The following is a 27,520-nucleotide window of genomic DNA, read 5'->3' as shown; positions in this document are numbered from 1 at the left end:
AGGAGGCAGAAGATACAGAGTAGCGCTTTATTACACACTGGGAAAAATGTACTGCCAGTAAACTGGGCGCATATAAACAATTGTCCAAAACCAGGACCACACCAGTCCGGAGGGAAAATCCAAAACAACCAGCACTACCACACAAAATACACAGTGGGAAAAGAAACAAGCCCGCACAAAGAGTAGGTGGGCCTACCGGCTTAAATAGCCCAACTAAACCTAAACAAGAAACAGGTGTTACTAATCAGACAAAAACAACAGAAAAGGGAAAAGGGATCGGTGGCAGCTAGTAGGCCGGTGACGACGACCGCCGAGCACCACCCGAACAGGAAGAGGGGCCACCTTCGGTAGGAGTCGTGACAGTACCCCCCCTCTGACGCGCCGACACCGGCCTCGAGGGCGACCCGGAGGGCGAGGCGCAGGGCGATCTGGATGGAGGCGATGGAAATCCCTTAACAGTGACGGATCCAAGATGTCCCCCACCGGTACCCAGCACCTCTCCCCTCCCAGTCCACGAGGTAGTGCAGGCCCCTCACCCGACGTCTCAAGTCCAGAGCAGCACGTACTGTGGACACCGGGGACCCCTCGATGTCCAGAGGGAGCGTAGGGACCTCCGGCACCTCACCTTCCTGCATGGGACCAGCTACCACCGGCCTGAGGAGAGACACATGAAACGAGGGGTTAATACGATAATAGGACTTTGAAGGGCCCCACACACTGCGGCCCCAGCTTCCAGCAGGGCAAGCGGAGGGGTAGGATTCAGGTCAAGAGCCAGACCCTGTCCCCCGGTACAAACACGGGGGCCTCACTGCGGTGGCGGTCAGCGCTCCTCTTCTGCCGTCCACAGGCTTGCTTAAGGGATTCCTGGATGGCCCGCCAGGTCTCCTTGGAGCGCTGCACCCACTCCTCCACCGCAGGAGCCTCAGTCTGACTCTGATGCCATGGCGCCAGGACCGGCTGGTAGCCCAACACGCATTGAAATGGTGGCATGTTCAGGGAGGAGTGGCGGAGTGAGTTCTGGGCCAACTCCGCCCATGTGACATACCTTGACCACTCCCCTGGCCGGTCCTGACCGCAGAAACCTACCCACCTCCTGGTTCACTCTCTCCACCTGCCTATTCCTCTCAGGGTGATCACCAGAGGTCAAATTGACCGAGACCCCCAGACGCTCCATAAACGCCCTCCACACTCGGGACGTGAACTGGGGACCCAGAACAGACACGATGTCCTCCGTAACCCCGGACGTGGGTAAATAGAGCCTCAGCAGTCTGTAGGGCCGTAGGGAGACCGTGCAACGGGAGGAGACGGCAGGACTTAGGAAACCAATCCACAACAACCAGGACTGTGGTGTTCCCCTTCACGTGAGAGTTAGCTTGAGGTCCATTGCATTTCTGAAGACAAAGGAATTCTCCGGTTGGAACATGATTGAAGATTTATGTTTAAAACATCCTGCGAGGACGATCAGCTGTGTGTCCTGTCTCCCTGTAGCGCTGTCTTAGGCGTCTCACGTCTCAATTGCAAATGATTGCGCTGGCCACATCTGCAGTCCTCATGCCTCCTTGCAGGCATGTTCATGCAGATGAGCAGGGACCCTGGGCATCTTTTTTTTTGTGTTTCTCAGAGTCAGTAGAAAGGCCTCTTTATTGTCCTAAGTTTTCATAACTGTGACCGTCTGTAAGCTGTTAGTGTCTTAACAATTGTTCCACAGGTGCATGTTCATTAATTGTTTATGGTTCATTGAACCAAGCATGGGAAACAATGTTTAAACCCTTTACAATGAAGATCTGTAAAGTTATTTTGATTTTTACAAATTATCTTTGAAAGACAGTTTCTTTTTTTGCTGAGTTTAAAATTCACAAGTGATAGGCGAATATTGTCACCCATTGTCACCCATATTCTTAATTTAATCTTGTCTTAACATATAGTAAATAATAAATGTGTGACATTTGTTTTGATTTAGAATGGACCATTATCATTCACCTCTATCGAAATGGGGGCAGCAGGCAAAAATACATGTCATCTATGCACTTAAATAGCGAATGGAGGACACTTTCCCCCGTGGTTTATTTTCATGCCAGCTAGGTAAGTGCTTATATTATTACGCAATTATCCGTCAACTGTGGGAATATATATATATATTTTTTAAACTAGACGCAGTACAACTAAGTCGAGGGGGTTCCAAATGGTGTGGATCTGGTTCTGTTGTAGGTAGCACCATCTGCTCTTTTTAAGGATGGGGCCCCTTTCTCTTAAAACCTGTAGCGACTATAGGAGCAGTATTTTCATTTTTGGAAAAAAACACGTTCCAGGACCAGATACTAGAATATGCATATAATTGACAGCTTTGGATAGAAAATACTCTAACGTTTCCAAAACTGTAAAGATATTGTCTGTGAGTATAACAGAACTGATGTTGCAGGCAAAAGCCTGAGAAAAATCCAATCCGGAAGTGCCCCATATTTTGAAAGCGCTGCGTTCCAATGAGTCCCTATTGAGCTGTGAATTTCCTATCAACGAGCTTACGCTTTCTACGTATTCCCCAAGGTGTCTACAGCATTGTGACGTAGTTTTACGCATTTATGTTGAAGAATAGCCGTAGGCGGCTACATTGCGTAAGTGGTCACATGGTGGCTCCGAGAGAGATTCTCGGTAAAATACAGAGGTAGCTATTACTCCAATCGGTCCTACTGAAAAACGAATTGTCCCGATGGATATATTATCGAATAGATATTAGAAAAACACCTTGAGGATTGATTATAAACAACGTTTGCCATGTTTCTGTCGATATTATGGAGCTAATTTGGAATATTTTTGCCGTCGTGACTGCAATTTCCGGGCAATTTCTCAGCCAAATGTGAAGAACAAATGGAGCTATTTCGCCTACAAAAATAATATTTGGGGAAAAAATAAACTTTAGCTATCTACCTGGGAGTCTCGTGAGTGAAAACATCCGAAGTTCATCAAAGGTAAACTATTTAATTTGATTGCTTTTCTGATTTCCGTGACAAGGTTGCCTGCTGCTAGCAAGGCATAATGCTATGCTAAGCTATCGATAAACTCACACAAATGCTTGTCTAGCTTTGGCTGTAATGCATATTTTGAAAATCTGAGATGACAGGGTGATTAACAAAAGGCTAAGCTGTGTCTCAATATATATATATATTAATTTGTGATTTTCATGAATAGGAATATTTTCTAGGGATATTTATGTCCGTTGCGTTATGCTAATTAGTTTCAGGCGATGATTACGCTCCCGCATGCCGGTTTGGGAGTCACAAGAAGTTTTAAAGGCTCCAGATCCATGTGTACAGGGATGCTCAGCCAGTCACTGGGATGACAACCCAATGTGGGATGGGGGAAAGTTTTAGGACAATTTAGGAATATTGGAGGACAATTAGAGGTTTACTTTGTCGCAGTTACAGTATGTTTAACAGTGTAAATATCATGGTACTGCTATATGGATACTCAATTATTATGGTATTTCTTAATGGTAAGTTTACAAACACATATTATGGTAAGTATAATAAAATAGCTAGTTATAATTGTAATGGCTTTAGCAGATAATAACAAAAGATGATCAGTCTTTACCTGGCTGAACGAGAAGGAATATAATTGAACGAGAAGGAATATAATATCTATATTATACAGGGAACTCATTTTACACAAAGGGTGGCTACTTTGAAAAATCTCAAATATAAAATATGCTTTGATTTGTTTAACACTTTTTTGGTTACTACATGATTCATTGTTTTGATAGTAAATAGTAAAATAGTAAAAATATAGAAAAAACCCTGGAATGAGTAGGTGTGTCCAAACCTTGGACTGGTACTGTATATATATATATATATATATATATATATATATATATATATATATATATGTATATATGTTAAGTATTTGGGGGTTTAGAAATGATGCAGACAATTGCATTGATAGAAGCCACAATCTAGCTGCAATATAAACGCTGATCTACCCCCTAAAAGCCTCTGATCCTTAGTAATAGTTATACCTAAATATGCAAGTTCTTCTTTCACTGGAATACCATAGTCACACCATCTTTGACAGCCATAAGTTCATATGTATGAATGTTAAGACATAGACCAGATGCTACGGAAAATGATTATATCATATTGATCGATATGGGAATATGACTAGTGTCTTTCTCAAAAAATGTAGTATCGTCAGCCAGCTGGCTTATAATAATTGATTTACCAGCTATGGAAATACCTTGTACAGGACTTAATAATAATATATAATATAATATCATTTGTAAGTAGTTGGGTGAGTAATAAAAACAGACATGATGAGATAGGACAACCTTGCCGAATTCCTCTCAAATCTAGGTGAGGTGCCATTTTTCAGTTTGATTGTGTACCAGTCTTGAGACGACAGATGCTGGGAGATGGAAAGCAAGTACAGGGTGAAGATGTAATAATAAATAGACATGAAAAAAGCTAAATCAGCATCTGAACTGAGGAAGTGACAGACATAGGGGAGGTAATCAATGACGTGAGTCCAGGTGAGTCCGATGAAACGCTGGTGCGCGAAACAATGGTGGCTGGTGTGCGTAATGATGAACAGCCTGGCGCCCTCAAGTGCCAGATAGGGGGAGCGGGAGCAGACGTGACAGTACCCCCCTCTAGGGGCTACACCTGGCGTCCTACCTGGGCGAGCCAGCCAAGGTGCGGGAGCCCGACGAGCCGGCCGAGGTGAGGGAGCCCGACGAGCCGGCCGAGGCGCGGGAGCCCGACTAATAACTTGTAAAATTCTGACGTAATTCCATCAATACCTGGGGATTTATTGTTCTTTAGATGTTTGATAAACTCTATAATCTCTTCAACAATGATGGGTTCATCACACTGTTCATAGTCTGTATCAATGGTAAAATGAACAGTATTCAGTGAGTCAAAAAAATATATTTGTGGATTCCAGAGGAGGCTGGAGGGAGGAGCTATAGGAGGACAGGCTCATTGTATTTGTCACCTTAGTATTCTTTGTTTTCTTTATTGTTTTGGTTCGGTTAGGGTGTGACATGGGTGATGTATGTTTTTTTTGTACTGTCTATGGGTTTTGTAGGTTTATGGGGTTGTTTACCGTCTAGGTGTTTATGTATGTCTATGGTTGCCTAGATTGGTTCTCAATTAGAGGCAGGTGTTTATCGTTGTCTCTGATTGGGAACCACATTTAGGCAGCCATCTGCTTTGAGTATTTCGTGGGTCATTGTCTATGTGTAATTGCCTGTGTCTGCACTGTTTATATATAGCGTCTCGTTTGTTGTGTTGTAGGTTTGTTTAGTGTTCTTTCTTCATTAAATATAGAATGTGTATTCATATCACGCTGCGCCTTGGTCTCCTCCATTCTACAAACGTAACAGTATTGGTTAGAATGGCATTCATGGAACGGTATTGAACACATCAAACATATGGAAACCACATGTTGACTCCGTTCCATTGATTCCATTCCAGTAAAATTTCTCAAGTCTAAAGAAATAGTATGAATTTTGTTCTGCCAGTTTTCCCTGTATCTAATAAAGGCTCCTTCTGCTTTTATCTATACACTGAGTGTACAAAACGTTAGGAACACCTTCCTAATATTGAGTTGCACCCCGTTTTGCCCTCCGAACAGCCTCAATTTGTCAGGGCATGGACTCTACAAGGTGTCAAAAGCGTTTCCCAGGGATGCTGACCCATGTTGACTCCAATGCTTCCCACTGTTGTCAAGTTGGCTGGATGTCCTTTGGGGGTGGACCATTCTTGATAGACATGGAAATGAAAACCCCAGCAACGTTGCAGTTCTTGACACAGTCCTTGACATACCCCGTTCAAAGGTACTTAAATATTTTGTCTTGCCCATTCACCCTCTGAATAGCACACATACAAAATCAATGTCTCAATTATCTCAAGACTTAAAATGCCTTCTTTAACCAGTGTCCTCCCCTTCATCTACACTGATGGAAGTGGATTTAGCAAGGCACATCAATAAAGGAATGTAGCTTTCACCTGGATTCACCTGGTCAGTCTGTCATGGGAAGAGCAGGTGTTCTTAATGTTTTGTACCCTCAGTGTATCATCATCCAGTTTATTTTGTAACTCAATCAGTTCCATCTTCTCCTCCCCTGAAAGGCCAGCTGGAGGTTTTTGAGAAAGAGGAAGCTATTACCACCTTTTCCTCCTCAGCTCTTCCGGTCTAAGCAAGAGTATTACCATATAAGGTCATTTAAAGTGCTCCCAGCTATTGCAATAAGACTTTTTTTGCACAAGCCCTTTCCCATAAGTGTGAAAGTAGATCTTTAACCTCAAACTGAACTATATGGTTATTCAATAAGGAGCTATTTAGCTTCCAGTAGGATGCTCTACAATGGTTAGTGTAAGGGGTAACTAATTTCACATAAATGTAAATGGCCTATGGTCTGTGAGGGGAGTATTAAAAAACATTTTGAGTTACACACTTTCAACACATTTCGATATAAGCCAAACATCTATTCTGGACTGTCTGAAACTGTTCAGTGGCAGGACAAGACTCCGTGAAGATGATGTACGGTGTAATGAAATACATCACAATGCGTACAGGGCATAAAGCATACTTACCAGAAGTCCACTGCCATGCTCTGATAATAAAAGTATGTGCATTGCAAGCATATATATTGTTTGGACAGTTAGCTCACTGCGGTGAGTTGCTGACATCTATTGCCACTTGCGGTGTAATTTGGATTACCCCATTGGGAGAATTTAATCATCACCTTGAAAATGAAGATTAGGTGCTCAATTCAATCCAACCTGCATTGGAGAATTTATGCAGTAGCTCCTTCCAATGGTCAAATTAACTCACAGATTAGTCTTGGGTAATGTTTTAAAACCTACAACTACTACCAGGGCGACCCCTCTCACAAACATGCTTTAATTTGTCAGAATTAGAAGTGCGTGGGTATGGGATGAATACTGTTAAAGGATTTGAAAAATACGATGATAATTGCCCCATGTGGTAATGGACCTTACAGCCATTGAACTATGAGCCAACTGTCTTAGCAGACTGCACCACCGGTCAGTCCAAACGGCTTTGTGAAAGTACGAGTTGACACGACCCCCATTGTCATCTGTTTCTGGTTATGATGGATGTTGCTCCGAATATAAACGCACACTTCTCACAGCTTACATGTTTTTTTTTATCTACATTAAATGACTTAGATGTGTATGAAAGCGTAAACAAAAGCGCTACATTTGGTCACGTGGAAATGTGCCTTACTGCCTTTCGAATTTTGTGTAATGTTAGTAGTCTCGTCAAGGAAGCATCCTAGAAAAAATATTGGCACACCCCACTTACCAAGACCATTGCCAAATAAGGCGTAACTTCACCTGCTTTTATAGTAATCCTTGAGGTCGTACCACACAGTACATCTAGAAGGGAGTGTGTTTCATACCAAACCCCTTCCTTGGTTTGGTCCGGTAGTGTGAATCAGGCATTGGTACACTCAGTATTGGATATGCAACATGAAAAAAAAAAATTCTTGATTGTTTGAAATTAATTTGTACGGACACATATTTTACCCAAATATTGGAGATAGCCTAAGTCACTGTGAAAAAACCCTTTTATTTCCTGATAATTGATAGTGCAGCGGGTAGCAAAGGTTGTGAGCTCTGCAAACAACGTGTCCACAATAAATGACTGTAATAATATTGAATGCATTAACAGAAATGGCCATATTAAACCAATCACTGTAGATTAAAAAGGACAGGGATTCATTTTAAATGTACTACTGGTGATATATGTAATGCGGAATTGATGAACATAAACAATCAAAGGGCAACAACTCACATACTGAATGCGCACGAACTGGCGGGGGGGGGGGGGGGGGGGGGGGGGTTAGGTGATTGTTTTGAATTGTGAACAGTATATTTTCTGTAACACACCTGATAGTCACTATATGATTTTTGTTCTTCCATCCCTCAGCCCCCTACGTTGAGTCTGAGAACTGCCAGCACACAGCTGACATGAAGGAATGTTGTCCACAAAAGGAGTTGCGGTGTGTATAGGATTTGTAATTCACCCCTGAAAGTCATATTCTGCCATTCCATTGAGTGTGTTGTTGTCTTACGGTCGATGTAGCTTGTGTCATCGGGTCTAATCCTGATGATGGGGGGGTATTATTATTTCACTTTCCATCTCCTTTGTCTTTCCACAATCATCAAGCTGTAATGATAGACATTTTAGAAAATTCAACATTTACTCTGTCTGCACAGCTTCCCAGGCAACCAACCACCTGCTACAATACAAAATCAGCTTTCCCAAGCAAAGAAGGGGGGCATATGCTGTGAAGCCTGTGAAGACAGACCCAGCATACTTTAACTTATAGTTATTCATTTCAAATCAATTGAGCATTTCAGGCACACAAAAATTCAAAATTCAAACACTGAAAAGTTTCACAAAAAAGTCCACAACCAAATATTGCGTATTTCAAATTGAGTACTTCAAAAACATCAGATAACGCATTGTAGAATGAATGAGTAGATCACTACCTCAATGAATTGATAGCATCATAACACAGAACAGTAAAAAAAAAAGGATATTTAGTTAATACCCATTTAACAAACATTTCCCTTTTCAAAAACATGTGGCGAGATGTCCATCCCAGTGTGAGAGGCCGGATGAGGAGGCCATAGCTGGATTTGTCTACAGCTTCTATCTTGGGGATGACTGAAGCCAAGTCGGTGACTGAAGCCTTTTTGATTGAAACGGGGTACATGGGTCCCGCTCCCCTCCCCTCCGCATCAATCTCTGTAGTTAACTTTTACGTGACATGATATCACATTTTGTTACTTTGCATTGTTTTTTCAAGCTTTCGGGGGGGGGGGGGGGGGGGGGGGATGTGTGTTACAAATGGGGTCCTGTACACTGTAGGGCACCGGGTGCCTATATTAGAATTATGGCGCTAATAAGTTTATGTCTAATGATGTGTCACCATTATTTCTCATAAGCGTTCATGTTGATCAACATTTCGGCTATGCTGGCCTATTGTAAATAATCAAATAAATGTCTGATTAATACATACAATTCTGAACATATTTTAATTTATAATGCTAATGGAAAGGCACCATTAAATTGTCCAGTACACTTATTGTATGCTGTTTTCATGTACATTCCCTTATGTGTAAACTTAAGGTGACTCAGGCTTTACTAATTATTGTGAAGAAGTGTATTGGTGAACCGTATTCTATAATTAGTGACAAAACAATAGAAATGCAATTGTGTATTGCTATAGTTTGTCTGAATATCCGACAGTCTGTGCTCAGCTCCTTAGAGAAAATGCCTGGAGGCATACTATTTAGGCTCAGAATGACATGTGGCCCATTGTTTATCTTGTTACCTGGCAACTAATGCAAGGGTATTTCAAAGAGCTGTCCGTCAAGCCGAGCTCATGAATATAAGCTCCCCGCCCACTCAGCCTGTTCTTTCAAGCTTCCTGATAGATTAGAGAAAGGTACAATTTCTTCAATTCTGAGCATTTTAATAGTGTAAAAATATTATAGGGGTGCTTGGTCATGCAAGGATATTTTTACTAAATAGGTTGGATTCAGGTCTGGACTTTGACTTGGCCATTCTAACACCTGGATATGTTTATTTTTGAACCATTCCATTGTAGATTTTGCTTTATGTTTTGGATCATTGTCTTGTTGGAAGACAAATCTCCGTCCCAGTCTCAGGTCTTTTGCAGACTCCATCAGGTTTTCTTCCAGAATGGTCCTGTATTTGGCTCCATCCATCTTCCCATACATTTTAACCATCTTCCCTGTCCCTGCTGAAGAAAAGCAGGCCCAAACCATGATTCTGCCACTACCATGTTTGACAGTGGGGATGGTGTGTTCAGCTGTGTTGCTTTTACGCCAAACATAACGTTTTGCATTGTTGCCAAAAAGTTCAATTTTGGTTTCATCTGACCAGAGCACCTTCTTCCACATGTTTGGTGTGTCTCCCAGGTGGCTTGTGGCAAACTTTAAACGACACTTTTTATGGATATCTTTAAGAAATGGCTTTCTTCTTGCCACTCTTCCATAAAGGCCAGATTTGTGCAATATACGACTGATCGTTGTCCTATGGACAGAGTCTCCCACCTCAGCTGTAGATCTCTGCAGTTCATCCAGAGTGATCATGGGCCTCTTGGCTGCATCTCTGATCAGTCTTCTCCTTGCATGAGCTGAAAGTTTAGAGGGACGGCCAGGTCTTGGTAGATTTGCAGAGGTCGGATACTCCTTCCATTTCAATATTATCGCTTGCACAGTGCTCCTTGGGATGTTTAAAGCTTGGGAAATATTTTTTGTATCCAAATCCGGCTTTAAACTTCTTCACAACAGTATCTCGGACCTGCCTGGTGTGTTCCTTGTTCTTCATGATGCTCTCTGCGCTTTTAACGGACCTCTGAGACTATCACAGTGCAGACTTGATTACACACAGGTGGATTGTATTCATCATCATTAGTCATTTAGGTCAACATTGGATCATTCAGAGATCCTCACTGAACTTCTGGAGAGAGTTTGCTGCAATGAAAGTAAAGGGGCTGAATAATTTTGCACGCCCAATTTCTCAGTTTTTCATTTGTTAAAAAAGTTTGAAATATCCAATAAATGTCGTTCCACTTCATGATTGTGTCCCACTTGTTGTTGATTCTTCACAAAAAAATACAGTTTTATATCTTTATGTTTGAAGCCTGAAATGTGGCAAAAGGTCGCAAAGTTCAAGGGGGCCGAATACTTTCGCAAGGCACTGTACATGTGAGCAACAGGGGGCTCTGGGTGAGCCTGGTGCCGACTGGTGCCGACCTGGGGTGACACAATAATGCCCTGCCTGCTGCCTCGACTCCCTGAGGAACCCCCCCAGCACAGACCAGCAGTGTGCCCTCTGCGGCCACAGATGGTGCAGGGAATAACCCCTCCTCCAGTCACCCTGAGCGCAGCACCTCCCAGCTCCATGGGCGTCGGATCGGGGCCCCGATCCGGACGTCCACGGGTGTCCAGCAGCTTGTCCAGCCGGATGGATAGGTCCACCAGCTGGTCCAACGTGAGGGTGGTGTCTCGGCAGGCCAACTCCCGACGGATGTCCTCGCGCAGACTGCACTGGTAGTGATCGATCAGGACCCTGTTGTTCCATCCCGCACTGGCGGCCAGGGTCCGGAAGTCCAAAGCGAAATCCTGCGCGAACAGATGTTCACCCGCCTCTCGACCTTCAGACGGGTGGTCGAAAACTGCCGAAAGCGTAAAGGTCCAAACTGCGTAATGGTCCAAAGCTGCGTCTCCCTCACTCCATAATGTGTTAGCCCACTCCAGGGCTTTGCCTGAGAGGCAGGAGACAAGGTTGGACACGCTCTCACGTCCCGAAGGATCCGGGTGGACGGTCGCCAGGTAGAGCTCCAGGTGGGAGCTCCAGCTGGGAGCTCCAGCTGGTAATCCCGCTGGGACCGGGTAAAGGAGAGGTGAACTGTGGAGCCTGCTGTAGTGGGGCTGGTGAAGGCTTGGAAGACCTCCTTCTCTCTCCCATCTCTCCATAGTCTGCAGCACTAGCTCTTCAACCGAGAAACGGGAGCGTCTACTCCTGCTGACTCCATTTCAGGTGAGTAATTCTGTAATGCGTCTGTGTGTAGCTGGTGAGATGAGTCAGTCGCAGGACAGTGGGTATGAGTACTGAAAGCAATTTTACTCAATAATATAACAATACACGTTGTGTAAATGCAAGGCCACAAATACGGACCGCAATACAATGAACAATTACTCCCAAACAAACATGCGGGAACAGAGGGTTAAATATTGAACAAGTAATTGGGGAATTGAAACCAGGTGTGTAAGACAAAGACAAGACAAATGGAAAATGAAAAGTGGATCGGACAAGGAGAGGGACCGACTTCGGCGGAAGTCGTGACAGTTCACCTGTATGTTATAACCCGCACCCCCTTTCTAATGCACGGGACAGATAGTCTAATATAATTTTGTTTATCTAATAGGCCCAATCCAACAAGGAAATTTGTTGTATGGCTACTTCAGAATGAGGAATTTATTCTGTAATGGTTACGATACATGTATGCTATTGCCTCCTCGAGAAATTTCACGACAGTATTCAGACGTAGCTTACAAATATGGATGGAAAAGGTCTGGTCTGGTCTGGTCTGTTCTACCGTCAAACTGTGCTTCGGATCGGATTGCATAAAGCTATTCACTACTCTGAAGTGAGTCCAATTAAATGAGAGTTGTGACAGACGTTTATAAATGAGGCCCCTGTATGGACATAGAGTAGTGCCAAAATTATTGTAAATACATGTTTTAATTGATTATTTTACCCTAATTTACCAGGTAAGTTGACTAAGAATACATTCTCATTTACAGCAACGACCTGGGGAATAGTTACAGGGCAGAGGAGGGGGAATAATGAGTAAATTGGAAGCTGTGTATGATTAGGTGACTGATTGTATGAAGCCCAGATTGGGAATTTAGCCAGGACACCGGGGTTAACATCCCTACTCTTATGAAAAGTGTCATGAGTGCTTCTACACCTGCATTGCTTGCTGTTTGGGGTTTTAGGCTGGGTTTCTTTACAGCACTTTGAGATATCAGCTGATGTAAGAAGGGCTATACAAATCAATTTGATTTGATCTTTAGTGACCACAGAGAGTCAGGACACCCGTTTAACGTCCCATCTGAAAGACGGCACCTTACACATGGCAATGTCCCCAATCACTGCCCTGGGGCATTGGGATATATTTTTTTAGACCAGAGAAAATAGTGCCTCCAACTGTCCCTCCAACAACACTTGCAGCAGCATCTGGTCTCCCAAACAGGGACCGACCAGGACAGATAGAGTACAACTCACAAATACAGTGCCTTGCAAAAGTATTCGGCCCCCTTGAACTTTGCGACCTTTTGCCACATTTCAGGCTTCAAACATAAAGATATAAAACTGTATTTTTTTGTGAAGAATCAACAACAAGTGGGACACAATCATGAAGTGGAACGACATTTATTGGATATTTCAAACTTTTTTAACAAATCCAAAACTGAAAAATTGGGCGTGCAAAATTATTCAGCCCCCTTAAGTTAATACTTTGTAGCGCCACCTTTTGCTGCGATTACAGCTGTAAGTCGCTTGGGGTGTGTCTCTATCAGTTTTGCACATTCCTCCTTGCAAAACAGCTCGAGCTCAGTGAGGTTGGATGGAGACCATTTGTGAACAGCAGTTTTCAGTTCTTTCCACAGATTCTCGATTGGATTCAGGTCTGGACATTGACTTGGCCATTCTAACACCTGGATATGTTTATTTTTGAACCATTCCATTGTAGATTTTGCTTTATGTTTTGGATCATTGTCTTGTTGGAAGACAAATCTCCGTCCCAGTCTCAGGTCTTTTGCAGACTCCATCAGATTTTCTTCCAGAATGGTCCTGTATTTGGCTCCATCCATCTTCCCATCAATTTTAACCATATTCCCTGTCCCTGCTGAAGAAAAGCAGGCCCAAACCATGATGCTGCCACCACCATGTTTGACAGTGGGGATGGTGTGTTCAGCTGTGTTGCTTTTACGCCAAACATAACGTTTTGCATTGTTGCCAAAAAGTTCAATTTTGGTTTCATCTGACCAGAGCACCTTCTTCCACATGTTTGGTGTGTCTCCCAGGTGGCTTGTGGCAAACTTTAAACAACACTTTTTATGGATATCTTTAAGAAATGGCTTTCTTCTTGCCACTCTTCCTAAAAGGCCAGATTTGTGCAATATACGACTGATTGTTGTCCTATGGACAGAGTCTCCCACCTCAGCTGTAGATCTCTGCAGTTCATCCAGAGTGATCATGGGCCTCTTGGCTGCATCTCTGATCAGTCTTCTCCTTGTATGAGCTGAACGTTTAGAGGGACGGCCAGGTCTTGGTAGATTTGCAGTGGTCTGATACTCCTTCCATTTCAATATTATCGCTTGCACAGTGCTCCTTGGGATGTTTAAAGCTTGGGAAATCTTTTTGTATCCAAATCCGGCTTTAAACTTCTTCACAACAGTATCTCGGACCTGCCTGGTGTGTTCCTTGTTCTTCATGATGCTCTCTGCGCTTTTAACGGACCTCTGAGACTATCACAGTGCAGGTGCATTTATACGGAGACTTGATTACACACAGGTGGATTGTATTTATCATCATTAGTCATTTAGGTCAACATTGGATCATTCAGAGATCCTCACTGAACTTCTGGAGAGAGTTTGCTGCACTGAAAGTAAAGGGGCTGAATAATTTTGCACGCCCAATTTTTCAGTTTTTGATTTGTTAAAGAAGTTTGAAATATCCAATAAATGTCGTTCCACTTCATGACTGTGTCCCACTTGTTGTTGATTCTTCACAAAAAAATACAGTTTTATATCTTTATGTTTGAAGCCTGAAATGTGGCAAAAGTTCGCAAAGTTCAAGGGGGCCGAATACTTTCGCAAGGCACTGTATGTACCATAATCCATAAATCAAAAAAACACAATGCACAAATATAATGGACTATCCATTTACAAACACCTCTTGACTTGTATTTGTAAAACATCATTTTTTATAAATGCTAAATTATTTATAAATATGGATAATGATTTTTTTAGTAAATGCTCCCACATTTGCAAACTAACATCACAATGTGTAGATAAAAACAGAAGCACTGACAAGCATCTTTTCAGAGTTTGAAATAAAAGTATTGCATTGTGTAGGATTCCAACCATTTCAAAAGAACACGTTTGCATTAGAACTGTTGAATCTGCATTTGTAGATCAAATGACGTCTGTGGATTTGTTTACATTTGTTTACAGAATTCTGTCACCTTCCGCATGTTCATTGAAAAAAATACACAAATGCAATAGGTTGTTCTCAGTTGGCCATCTCCATTGAACTAGAAAATGTTGGTGGAATCTGTCATCAAAAAGCAAGCTCACCCCTGTGTGTTTTAATGTCCAATCATGTTTCTTTCTCTGTGTATAGGAAACCCCCACTAGTCCTTCTTTAAAATATCATTAATATAAACAAGTGCAAGGTTGCTGCAGTTTGACAGGGTTTTCATCCTTCCCAAGGCCAGGAGTTTTTTTTAAACCATGTGACCTGATTAGAAAAACTCTGGTGCCATCAGAGTCCATATTATGGGTCCGCAGTTTTACCTGGTTAGGTTGACAGATCAGGAAAAACTACAGGCCTCAGATTTTTTGTACATTTTGATAAGATTCATACTGTTACAGTATCTAGACTTCACAAAATGGTACAATAGAGATAAATAATTATACACAACAAAGAATGACATGTATAAAATAGTGCAAAGAAAATGTAGCAGTTTTAAAGCAAATTTTCTTGCAATTCTATACATTTTGCCATTTCTAATGTGTATTCATGTGAAATTTGAGCAACTCAAAAATTATAATATCTATGGGCTAAAAAACCTAAATAAATTGTTACCTGACATGGGCTAGCTGATCTGGACATTTCAGACAAGTTATATATAGCACTTTAAGGTATGCAATGACTGACATGACAAGAGGAACTGATGATGCACTATCCAATTTCGAAATTGCACCCTGTGCATTCTACTATTACAACTTTCAAGACTAAATTTTAATCCGAACTGAGTTCCCCATCATCGGGTGCGCATCCTACAATTTGGGAACCACTGGCTTAGTGGTTAAGAGTGTTGGGTCAGTAACCGAAAGGTTGCTGGTTTGAATCCCTGAGCTGACTAGGTGAAACATCTGTCAATGTGCCCTTGAGCAAAGCACTTAACCCTAGATGCTTTGGATAAAAGTGTCTGCTAAATGAATAAACTGAAACTAGCCACTTAATAAAGGGCTTAGGGGCCAAGTGTTTGTACAGCTTGCATTGACCTTAGCTAAGATACATACATAACAAAATACTATAGAATTGTGAACAATACTATACTACATAATGTAGTATCCATCGATCATGTGTAGCACTTAGTATAGACTTTTGTAGAATACTATTATACACAAAGAAACTGGACTACATAACAATTTTTGTCCTACCTACATGTTAGGGACAATGTGCTCTTTTAGTATTTCTCCAGTAGGTTTCCTCAAGGAGAAAGCCCCCACTTCTGTCAAAAATTATAAAACAAAAGCACTTTAGCAAATACTATAGTAATGTCTGCAAAAAACACTACAGTAAATACTACAGCATACTGTACAATATACAATATGTTGCAGAGTGTTCAATTTGGCTGATGGGGTGCAAGGAGACCCCCAGCTTCGCTAAAACCATAGACAACTACGTGCAGTGTAAGGGATTGTTAAAGACATTTTATACATTTGGTTGTAATATCACCCCTTGAAGAGCATAGTCAGAACTACAAATTTCAGATTATTCCAAGCAAAACAATTGTGCACATTTAGCTCGCTATTAGAGTCAGGCAATACAGCAATACATGCTTTCATGATCAGTAAACATCAATTGATCATGTACTCATGTACTCGGATAGCCGACACTGCAAATTTACAGCAGGGATGCTGTAATATGGCTCAATATGTACTACAGTAAGGAAAATAGTACTGTAAACTATATTACAGCATCTCTGCAGTCAAGCAAAATTACAGTATTAAGCTGGCAACTGTGGTGCCAGCATAATGCTGTAAGTTTACAGGGACATACCTAACGTAATGTACAATTATTTTACAGTACTAAACAGCATTGCAGGTTGTCTTTAGAAGACAGATCCCTGAAATGTAATATTGTAAGAAAAACAATACGTGTACATCTGCAGTGCATTCGGAAAGTATTCAGAACCTTTGACTTTTTCCACATTTTGTTACGTTACAGCCTTATTCTAAAATTGATTCATTTGTTTTTTCCTCGTCAATCTACACACAATAACCCATAATTATTTTGCACATTTATAAAAAATAAAAAACTGAAATCACAATTACATAAGTAATCACACCCTTACTCAATACTTTGTCGAAGCACCTTTGGCTGCGATTACAGCCTCGAGTCTTGGGTAAGAGGCTACAAGCTTGGCACACCTCTATTTGGGGATTTTCTCCCATTTTTCTCTGCAGATCCTCTCAAGCTTGGATGGGCAGCGTCGCTGCACAGCTATTTACAGGTGTCTCCAGAGATGTGGAATCGGGTTCAAGTCCGGACTCTCGCAGGGCCACTCAAGACATTTAAAGACTTGTCCCAAAGCCACTCCTGCGTTGTCTTGGCTGTATACTTAGGGTCATTGTCCTGTTGGAAGGGCAACCTTTGCCCCAGTCTGAGGTCCTGAGCGCTCTGGAGCAGGTTTTCATCAAGGATCTCTCTGCGCTTTGCTCCGTTCATCTTTCCCTCAATCCTGACTAGTCTCCCAGTCCTTGCAGCTGAAAAACATCTCCACAGCATAATGCTGCCACCACCATGCTTCACCATAGGGATGGTGCCATGTTTCCTCCAGACGTGACGCTTGGCATTCAGTCCAAAGAGTTCAATCATGGTTTCATCAGACCAGAGAATCTTGTTTCTCATGGTATGAGCATCCTTTAGGTGCCTTTTGGCAAACTCTAAGTGGGCTGTCATGTGCCTTTTTACTGAGGAGAGGCTTCCAGCTGGTCACTCTACCCAAAAGGCCTGATTGGTGGAGTGCTGCAGACATTTTTTTCCTTCTGGAAGGTTCTCTCATCTCCACAGAGGAACTCTGGAGCTCTGTCAGAGCAACCATCGGATTTTTGGTCACCTCCCTGACCAAGGCCCTTCTCCCCCGAGTGCTCAGTTTGGCCAGGCAGCCAGCTCTAGAAAGAGTCTTGGATGTTTCAAACTTCTTGACCAAGTTGACCTCATGGCTTGGTTTGTGCTCTGACATGCACTGTCAACTGAGGGGACCATATATAGACAGGTGTGTGCCTCTCTAAATGATGTCCAATCAATTGTATTTACCACAGGTGAACTCTGTGAGAGCAGAATGACAAGATGATGTTATAATACTGTTTATGCATTGAATAGCTTTGAGTACCTTCTCATCTGTGTCTATGTGAACTGAGAGGAGCCTAAAGACCTACAGCTGGCATTCCATAGATAAGATGTGGTGGGTGTAACCAAGATCGAGAGAGCCTGGAGGAATAGAACAAAACACTTATTGTGTCTAATCATTCTTGCATCTGGGAAACAACACCAAAGACAGATGACCACAGGATGAACCCAAAGTGGCTTATGGTGCCCCCCAATCTGCATGGGAGGGGTGGAACCAACTGTGACGAAGCATTTTTGTATCCGCTATATAAGGACCAGCATTGTTTGTAAAGGTTAGACTCTCGATCCAATACCCTTCGACCATCCTCATTATTACAATTAATCGAAAAAAGGTGATTCGATTATTCAATAATTATTGAATAAAGATGATTGTTTGAAGAAATGACAGTCTCTCTCACGTGATTAGAATATTCCACGACAACTCCAATCAAGTTGTAGAAACATCTCAAGGATGATCAATGGAAAGGATGTACCTGAATGCAATTTTGAGTCTTATAGCAAAGGGTCTAAATATGTATCTAAATAAAATATTGTAATTATTATTATAAACAAAAACAAAAAATAATTATATTTTCACTTCGTCATTATGGGGTATTGTGTGTAGATTGATGAGAAACATTATTAATTTAATACATTTTAGAATAAGGCTGTAACGTGACAAAATGTGGAAAAATTCAAGGGATCTGAATACTTTCCGAATGCTCTGTATATACAGTACCAGGCAAAAGTAAAGACACAGCTCTAATTCAAGGGTTTTTCTTTATTTTTACTATTTTCTTCATTGTAGAATAATAGTGAAGACATCAAAACTGTGCAATAACACATATGGAATAATGTAATAACCCCAAAAAATGTAAACTAATTATATTTTAGATTCTTCAAAGTAGCCACCCTTTGCCTTGATGACAGCTTTGCACACTCTTGGCATTCTCTCAACCAGCGTCATGAGGAATGCTTTTCCAACAGTCTTTTCACATAAGCTGAGCACTTGTTGGCTGCTTTTCCTTCACTCAGCGGTCCAACTCATCCCAAACCATCTCAATTGGGTTGAGGTCGGGTGATTGTAAACAGGCCAGGTCATCTGATGTAGCACTCCATCACTCTCCTTCTTGGTCAAATAGCCCGTACACAGCCAGGAGGTGTGTTTTGGGTCACTCTCCTGTTGAACAACAAATTATTGTTCTACTAAGGGGAAACCAGATAGGATGGCGTATCATGCAGAATGCTGCGCTAGCCATGCTGGTTAAGTGTGCCTTGCATTCTAAATAAATCACCAACAGTGTCACCAGCAAAACACCCCCACACCATCACACCTCCTCCTCCATGCTTCACGGTGGGAACTACACATGCAGAGATCATCCGTTCACGTACTCCGCGTATCACAAGGATATGGTGGTTGGATCCAAAAATCTAAAATGTGGACTCATCAGACCAAATGACAGATGTTCACTGGTCTAATGTGCATTGCTCGTGTTTCTTGGCCCAAGCAAGTGTCTTCTTATTGGTGTCCTTTAGTAGTGGTTTCTTTGTAGCAATTCAACCATGAAGGCCTGATTCACACAGTCTCCTCTAAACAGTTGATGTTGAAATGTGTCTGTTACTTGAACTTTGATGCATTTATTTGGGCTGCAATCTGAGGTGCAGTTAATTGCCCATTTCTGAGGCTGGTAACTCTAATGAACTTATCCTCTGCAGTACAGGTAACTATGGGTCTTTCTTTCCTGTGGCAGACCTCATGAGAGCCAGTTTCATCATAGCACTTGATGTTTTTTTGCGACTGCACTTAAAGAAACTTTTCAGTTTTTTGATGTTCTTGAAATGAGTGACTGACTTTGATGTTTCAAAGGTGACTACCTCATGAAGCTGGTCGAAAGAATGCCAATGTGCAAAGCTGTCATCAAGACAAAGGGTGGCTACTTTGAAGAATAAAAAATATAAAAAATATAATGATTTGTTTAACACTTTTTTGGTTGCTACATGATTCCGTATGTGTTATGTCTTCACTACTAGGTAGAAAATATTCAAAATAAAGAAAAACCCTAGAATGAGTATGTGTGTCAAAACTTTTGACTGGTACTATATACATACATACTATATACATACATACTATATATATATATATATATATATATATATATATATATATAGATATATATATATATATATATATATATATATATAGTTGAAGTCGGAAGTTTGCACACACCTTAGCCAAATACATTTAAACTTTTTCACAATTAATTTAATCCTAGTAAAAATTCCCTGTCTCAGGTCAGTTAGGATCACCACTTTATTTTAAGAATGTGAAATGTCAGAATAATAGTAGTGAGAATGATTTATTTCAGCTTTTATTTCTTTCATCACATTCCCAGTGGGTCAGAAGTTTACATACACTCAATTAGTATTTGGTAGCATTGAATTTAAATGGTTAGACGTTTCAGGTAGCCTTCCACAAGCTTCCAACAAGCTTCCCACAATAAGCTGGGTGAATTTTGGCCCATTCCTCCTGGCAGAGCTGGTGTAACTGAGTCAGGTTTGTTGGCCTCCTTGCTTGGACATGCTCTTTCAGTTCTGCCCACACATTTTCTATAGCATTGTGACTTTGTGATGGCCACTCCAATACCTTGACTTTGTCCTTAAGCCATTTTGCAACAACTTTGGAAGTATGCTTGGGGTCATTGTCCATTTGGAAGCTTTAACTTCCTGACTGATGTCTTGAGATGTTGCTTCAATATATCCACACAATTTTCCAGCCTCATGATGCCATCTATTTTGTGAAGTGCACCAGTTCCTCCTGCAGCAAAGCACCCCCACAACATGATTCTGCCACCCCCTGTCACTCCCTGACCTGAGTATTCTTTGTTTTCTTTATTGTTTTGGTTAGGTCAGGGTGTGACATGGGTGACGTATGTGTTTTTTGTGCTGTCTAGGGGTTTTGTAGGTTTTTGGGGTTGTTTACTATCTAGGTGTTTATATATGTCTATGGTTGCCTAGATTGGTTCTCAATTAGAGGCAGGTGTGTATCGTTGTCTCTGATTGGGAACCATATTTAGGCAGCCATCTTCTTTGGGTATTTTGTGGGTTATTGTCTGTGTAGTTGCCTGTGTCTGCACTCGTTGTCAAAGCGTCACGGTCGTTTTGTTGTTTTTGTGTAAGTGTTCTTCTTATTCTTCATTCATTAAAAGAAGAATGTATTCTAATCACACTGCGCTTTGGTCTCCTCTTTACGACGATTGTGACAGAATAACCCACCTTAAAATGACCAAGCAGAGTGATTGGGAGGAACAGCGCTTAATGGAGAAATGGACCCGGGAGAAGGACGAATGGGTTACAACCTGGGAGGAGATTGAGAGTTGGTCGATCGATACAGGGAGAGTGCCAGAGCCTGCATGGAATTCTTTGGAACAGTGCGAGGAGGGATACAGGAGAATGGAGGAATGGCGACGATATAAGGGTACACAGCTAGCACAGAAGCCCGAGAGGCAGCCCCCCAAAAAAATATTTTTGGGGGGACACACGAGGAGATTGCCTAAGTCAGGTAGGAGACCTGAGCCAACTCCTCGTGCTTACCGTGGGGAGCGTGTAACTGGTCAGGCACCGTGTTATGCACGGATGCGCACGGTGTCTCCAGTGCACATTTCTAGCCTGGTGCGCTATATTCCAGCTCCTCGCATTGGCCTAGCTAGAATGAGCATCCAGCCATGTCGGGTTGTGTCAGCTTTACACTCCAGACCTCCAGTACGCCTCCACAGCCCATTACGTCCTGTGCCTGCTCCCCGCACTCGCCCTGAGGTGTGTGTCTCCAGCCCGGTACCACCAGTGCCTGCACCACGCACCAGGCCACCAGAGCGCCTCCATCGTCCAGTACTCCCTGTTCCTACTCCTCGCACTCGCCCTGAGGTGCGTGTCCCTAGCCCGGTACCTCCAGTGCCGGCACCACGCACCAGGCCTATAGTGCGACTCGGCAGTCCAGTATGCCCTCCAGGTGAACGTGGTACCTTCAGGAATTTGGAAATTGCTCCCAAGGATGAACCAGACTTGTGGAGGTCTACACTTTTCTTCTGAGGTCTTGACTGATTTCTTTTGATTTTCCCATGATGTCAAGCAAAGAGGCACTGAGTTTGAAGGTAGGCCTTGAAATACATCCACAGGTACACAGGTACACCTCCAACTGTGGACTGTATTGTGCTGGCTGGCAACAGCATTTGGGCTTGCATCTTCAGGTAAAACAAGGTCAAGATACTCAATAATGCCCCTTGGTCATCTTCATTAACTACATCACCTTTATCGACATGTGCATCTGTGAGTGTGACATCTACTGTGTCTTATCATCTACGGTGGTTTCTACATTTTGTCTGACATGACTGTGATCTACAACCGGTTCCTTATGTTTTCTGCTCAGATAGATGTTAAAAGATGGCCTGACCCGGAAATATAGAGCATTCGGAAAGTGTTCAGACCCCTTCCCTTTTTCCACATTTTGTTACATTTAAAGCCTTATTCTAAAATGTATTAAATACATGTTTTCCCTCAATCTACACATACTACCCCAAAATGGCAATGTGAAAACAGGTTTTTGGACATTTTTCAGATTTATTAAAAATAAAAAACAGAAATACCTTATTAAGTATTCAGACCCTTTGCCATGAGACTCGAAATTGAGCTCAGGTGCATCCTGAATCTATTTATCCTTGAGATATTTTTATATCTTGATTGGAGTCCACCTTTGGTAAATTCAATTGATTGAATATGGTTTGGAAAGGCACCACAGTTGACAGTGCATGTAAGAGCAAAAACCAAGCCATGAGGTTAAAGGAATTGTCCGTAGAGCTCAGAGACAGGATTGTGTCGAGGTACAGATCTGGGCAAGGGTACCAAAACATTTCTGCAGCATTGAAGGTCCCCAAGAACACAGATGGCTGCCCGAACAAACTGAGCAAGGGCCTTGGTCAGGGACGTAACCAAGAACCGGATGGTTGCTCAGACAGAGCTCCAGAGTTCCTCTGTGGAGATGGGACCAATCAGGCCTTTATGGCCAGACGGAAGCCACTCCTGTAAAAGACACATGACAGCACGCTTGGAGTTTACCAAAAGGCACCTAAAGGACTCTCAGACCAAGAGAAATAAATGTCTCTGATATTTATACACACACACACTCACACACACACAACTCAATAACCATAAAGTATACACGCATACACACATTAGAATATCCTTGGTAGTATTGAGGATATAATCTTTCAATTCCTTCTCCATTTCACCACAGTTCAGCTTCTCTCCCTTCCTCTGCCATGACTATGCTACATCTACCTTAATTTATGGAATGTCTTGCCTCCAACCACTCAGCATGATAAAGCTTTGACTGTTCACTTTATGGACATACACATACCCAAACACTCGGGCTTGGCACTTCCCAGAAAATCAGTCTCTCTGCTTCTTTCAAACACAAACACCCCCACACATCTGATTTCACCCTCTCTGCTGAGTGTTTCCCAGTACTCGTCCCTCCATCTCTCTCTCACACACACAGTGTCACAAACGTCTGTCTGTTTGCTGCTGATTCGGCCTGGCTCCAGACACAGAAAGTACCCTCTGCGCCCTCCTGACTCCCTCTACCCAGAAAACATGTGGCGGGAAGAGGGAAGTACGCCTAACCAACAAGCCCTCCAACTGAACACCCAGCCTGCCCTCTACTCAAAAAGCTGGAGGGAAGAAAAAGCCTACTTAATAGGTTGACTATACCACAGAAAAATATTGTTTATGTTCAACCATTGACAAAGCAAAGAGCAATTCATGTGTCAGAGCAATTTAAAGAGATCAACATGTTTATGAAATAGGGTGGAAATTAAGTTATTTGTTGAGGTTTGTGGAGGGTTGAAAAAGGAGAGGTCTGTTAAGAGTCAGGCCTAGCCCTGAGGTATGAGGCAAAAGTAAATCAGAAATACAATGCCTAATGCCAATGACCACAGGCGTATTCATTACGCCAATTCTGTAGCAACATTTTTCTTTAAACGGATGCCATAGGAACGGAACCTACCTGAATTTGTCCAATAAAAACTTGTTTTCGTTGCAAAATGCAACTGTTCACACTAATGATTACACCCCCAGATGTTCAAGTGTAGCGTGTGCACAAGCATTCACACAACCACACCAACAGAATGAAGAGTACACACCAAAACTTTACATAAAATGCCTTTTGTATTAAAAGTTGTTCAATCCAGACAAGTGGGTGGTAAAAGGCTTGTCTGGGGTCAAAATTACAATTGAAATCAGGAATTCACATTTCAGAAAGAAACTATTTCTAAGATAAAAACAAACATGGCTTACTTTTTGCTGAACCCACAACATAAAGCTGTTTGGGCTCATACTATCAGTGAAGGAATACCAGTGTGAGGAAAAAAAGAGCTCAAACTTTGCACTGAAATAACTGTTATTCCATCTACACCTCAACTTCCTCACTGAAAAAGACAAAAAGGGCCATTACATTTTATTTCAAATCACTTTTTGACTGTACACCTTTTGATTTGAACACCATGTCTTCATCACTGGAAAATATAAACAGCTGGGTTTAACAACATTTTAAATCTTACAAACAGGGTTGTCAAACTATTTCATAATTTCTTCATTTGTCTTTTATCTAAAACTATCTAACTAATTATCTAAAAACACATCAACTTCAACCTTTTCATTTTTCGCATTTTAAAAAATATTTTATTTATTTTATGAATGAGCCAATTGTAAACTGGGGATTATTAGGTGACCGTGATGGTTTGAGGTCCAGATTAGGAATTTTAGCCAGGACACCGGGGTTAACACCCCTACTCTTACGATAAGTGCCATGGGATCTTTAATGACCTCAGAGTCAGGACACCCGTTTATCGTTCCATACAAAAGACGGCACCCTACACAGGGCAGTGTCCTTTGTACTAGCATAGACCCTATTTTACATAATGTGAGGTGTTTGTATTGCGCCTGCCATTGGTTGAGACACAGCATGCTCTTGAATACAGGGTGGGTGTTATGTTTTGGCTAAATGTATTAAAATGGGAATAACAGAAATTTCAGCTTTCAAATGGTACCACAAAGATGATTTGTCCACATATCAAAAAATGTTGACTTGAATTAGAATATCAGTTGTTTGAAATTACACTGTCAATAGTCCATGTGACACCTATTGAAATCATAGAAATATACATAATAGACATTCCCAATTAAGTTGACATTCAACGGTGAGTGGACCGGTGAGGGGATCTTTGTGAAAAAAATAAAAATGTTAATTTCAATGGTGTACCACCAGCTAAATTCCACTGGTCTGAAGGGATATAATTCATAGAATGGAACTATTTCTAAAGATTCAAATGGCACCCAACCTGTATTTAAGAGTATGCTGTGTCTCAACTGATGGCGGCGGGCACAACACATATACCCCAGAATATGTAAATTGGGGTTTACACGTTTTAGATAATTGACATTAAAATGTTTTTGTTTTTTTAATAGTTTGACAAGCCTGTTAAGCTTTTAAATTACATCAAACGTAAACAAACTTGAGTTGTAATCAAAAAGGAGTGAGGTCAAAAAGTGATTGAAATCAAACGGAACAACCCGGAAGTAAGCCTCTTTCACTATGAGCCCAACTGAAATGAAAATGAAACGGTAAAGTACTGTTGTGATTGTAGGGCTCCTTGGTTGGCACATACAGACACAGGTGTATTTCTTAGGAAGGCACTTGACATGGTGTCCTGTTTCCCCTCCCCATGTCACATCAGTAAGGACCTTGTTTGTGCACATTGAAGAGTGAGATGGGCAGGGGAAGTTAAAACCAACGTTACCAAATCCTGAAGAAAAACACAAAAAAAAGCAACCCACAACACTCCATGGCCTGACAACACATCTTGGTAGGACTTTTTTTCTGCAGGTAAAACACAATTTCTTGATGTTTAGACTATGTGTTATGTTTAGTCATTTTAAATTAGTTGCTCAGGTTTAAGCTAGTTCCAGTGACCAGTGCATATTCACAGAGTTTGGGGTTTATTTGACACTAAAAATCCAAACATGAGCTTTTGCATGGAGGAGGAGGGGAGGGGGGGGGGTCCTTGAGCCCATCAGAATCCACACAAAAAGTGACCAATCCCTGTTCAGCAAAGGGACTAATCCTCTAATCCCTCTCCAGGCCAGAAGGACCCGCCCAGAAACCATGAAAAAGTACAACTCAACAGTAATCAAACCCCACCAAAGTTCCAGAACAAAAAGCGTCTCTTAGGTTTTACAATAAGACATTCCCAGTTAGGCACGTTTCCAGAAAAAGTGTCAATTACAAAGCTGTGTGATATTTTTTTTTTTTTTAAATCTCAAACATTCAAGTACTTTGTCATGTAAACACTTTTTAGGCTATTTCAATATAAATTGTTGTCATCGTCGATTGTTGTGTGCAAATAACTTTCCAATAATACTGACGGTCGCATTATCAAAAAGAGGCCGTATAATTTTGTTATCAACAGGTTATCAAAACAGGCCTTGTTTTTTAAATGAGTTTTACTTAGCTAGATAACAATCACAGTTGCAAACTTAAAGATGTTTTCCTAGAAAAGAACACAAGAACAACAGCGATCTCCACCGCTGGGTAAAGAGGAATAGTTCATCTGTCTCACGATTTCTGCGAACAGTTCGTCGACCAAGCCTTTATTTTTGGCAGAAGTTTCCATAAACGGGCAATTCCACTCCTGAGCCAGCACCTTGCCTTCCCCGGAAGAGACCTCTCTCTCGCCTTCCAAGTCCACTTTATTTCCAACCAATACCATGGGCACTCGCTCGTATCTTTTCACTCGGATGATTTGATCCCTCAACGCCTTGATGTCTTGGAAGCTCTGCTGGTTGACCAGACTGTAGACCAAAATAAACCCCTGCCCGTTTTTGATGTACAGGTCTCGCATGGAGGCGAACTGTTCGGTCCCCGCCGTGTCCAGTATCTCCAGAACAGAGGGAGACGAGTCCACCTCGATCTCCTTTCGGTAAAAATCCTCTATTGTGGGGTCGTATTTCTCAATGAAGGATCCCGTCACAAACTGGACAGTCAATGCAGATTTACCCACGCCGCCCGAGCCCAACACGACCACTTTATACTCCCTCATGGCTTCGGAAAACAGACAGCCCCTCTCCACGAATCCTCTACCCACCCGCTGGCCGACCCGATGTTTTCAGACCGCAGAAAGGCAGCTCTTTCGAGGGTGGGAGTTGTCAAATCCCTCGGCGGAAACGCTTTCGAGGGTCGTCTCCGAAGGTCCTGGTAAGAATCCGAAGAGAGCGGCCGTTTCCGAACATTAATAATATAACGCGTTGCACATTTTCCGTTGTTTGTACCGTGCCACCGTGTTAAAAAGCGTGATCTCTTCTATGGCTGGCGTTTCCTGCACACAGTTTCTCAACGCAAGACAACTAACGTCACGAACCAAGGCTTAGTTCTGTGATTTCTTAAAGGGGCAGTCACCCAAAACATTAGTCTACGCAAATATTAGTCACCTGGGGCCTCATT

General features: G+C 42.1%; 1 protein-coding gene and 1 non-coding gene across 2 annotated transcripts; one reads left to right on the top strand and one right to left on the bottom strand.

Moving 5' to 3' along the window:
• The first annotated feature begins 16,030 nt into the window (after positions 1-16,030).
• On the top strand, positions 16,031-16,083 carry LOC118944896. The gene has a single exon (XR_005040301.1). It is a non-coding gene; the product is annotated as a U7 small nuclear RNA (small nuclear RNA).
• Positions 16,084-24,170: 8,087 nt separating this feature from the next.
• On the bottom strand, positions 24,171-27,442 carry LOC110508345 (ras-related protein Rap-2b). The gene has a single exon (XM_021588795.2). The coding sequence runs from the start codon at positions 27,117-27,119 to the stop codon at positions 26,571-26,573; it is 549 nt and encodes a 182-aa protein (XP_021444470.1). The 5' UTR covers positions 27,120-27,442; the 3' UTR covers positions 24,171-26,570.
• Between the last annotated feature and the right edge of the window lie 78 nt (positions 27,443-27,520).

Source organism: Oncorhynchus mykiss, chromosome 28, assembly GCF_013265735.2.
Source record: "Oncorhynchus mykiss isolate Arlee chromosome 28, USDA_OmykA_1.1, whole genome shotgun sequence".
NCBI classification, from domain to species: domain Eukaryota; kingdom Metazoa; phylum Chordata; class Actinopteri; order Salmoniformes; family Salmonidae; genus Oncorhynchus; species Oncorhynchus mykiss.
Note: the sequence above shows the minus strand (reverse complement) of the source record. Positions and strands in the feature narration are given on the sequence as shown.

Bases quoted from the DNA above. Each gene is read 5' to 3' on its own strand.
- LOC110508345 (XM_021588795.2), bottom strand. From the start codon at position 27,119: ATGAGGGAGTATAAAGTGGTCGTGTTGGGCTCGGGCGGCGTGGGTAAA.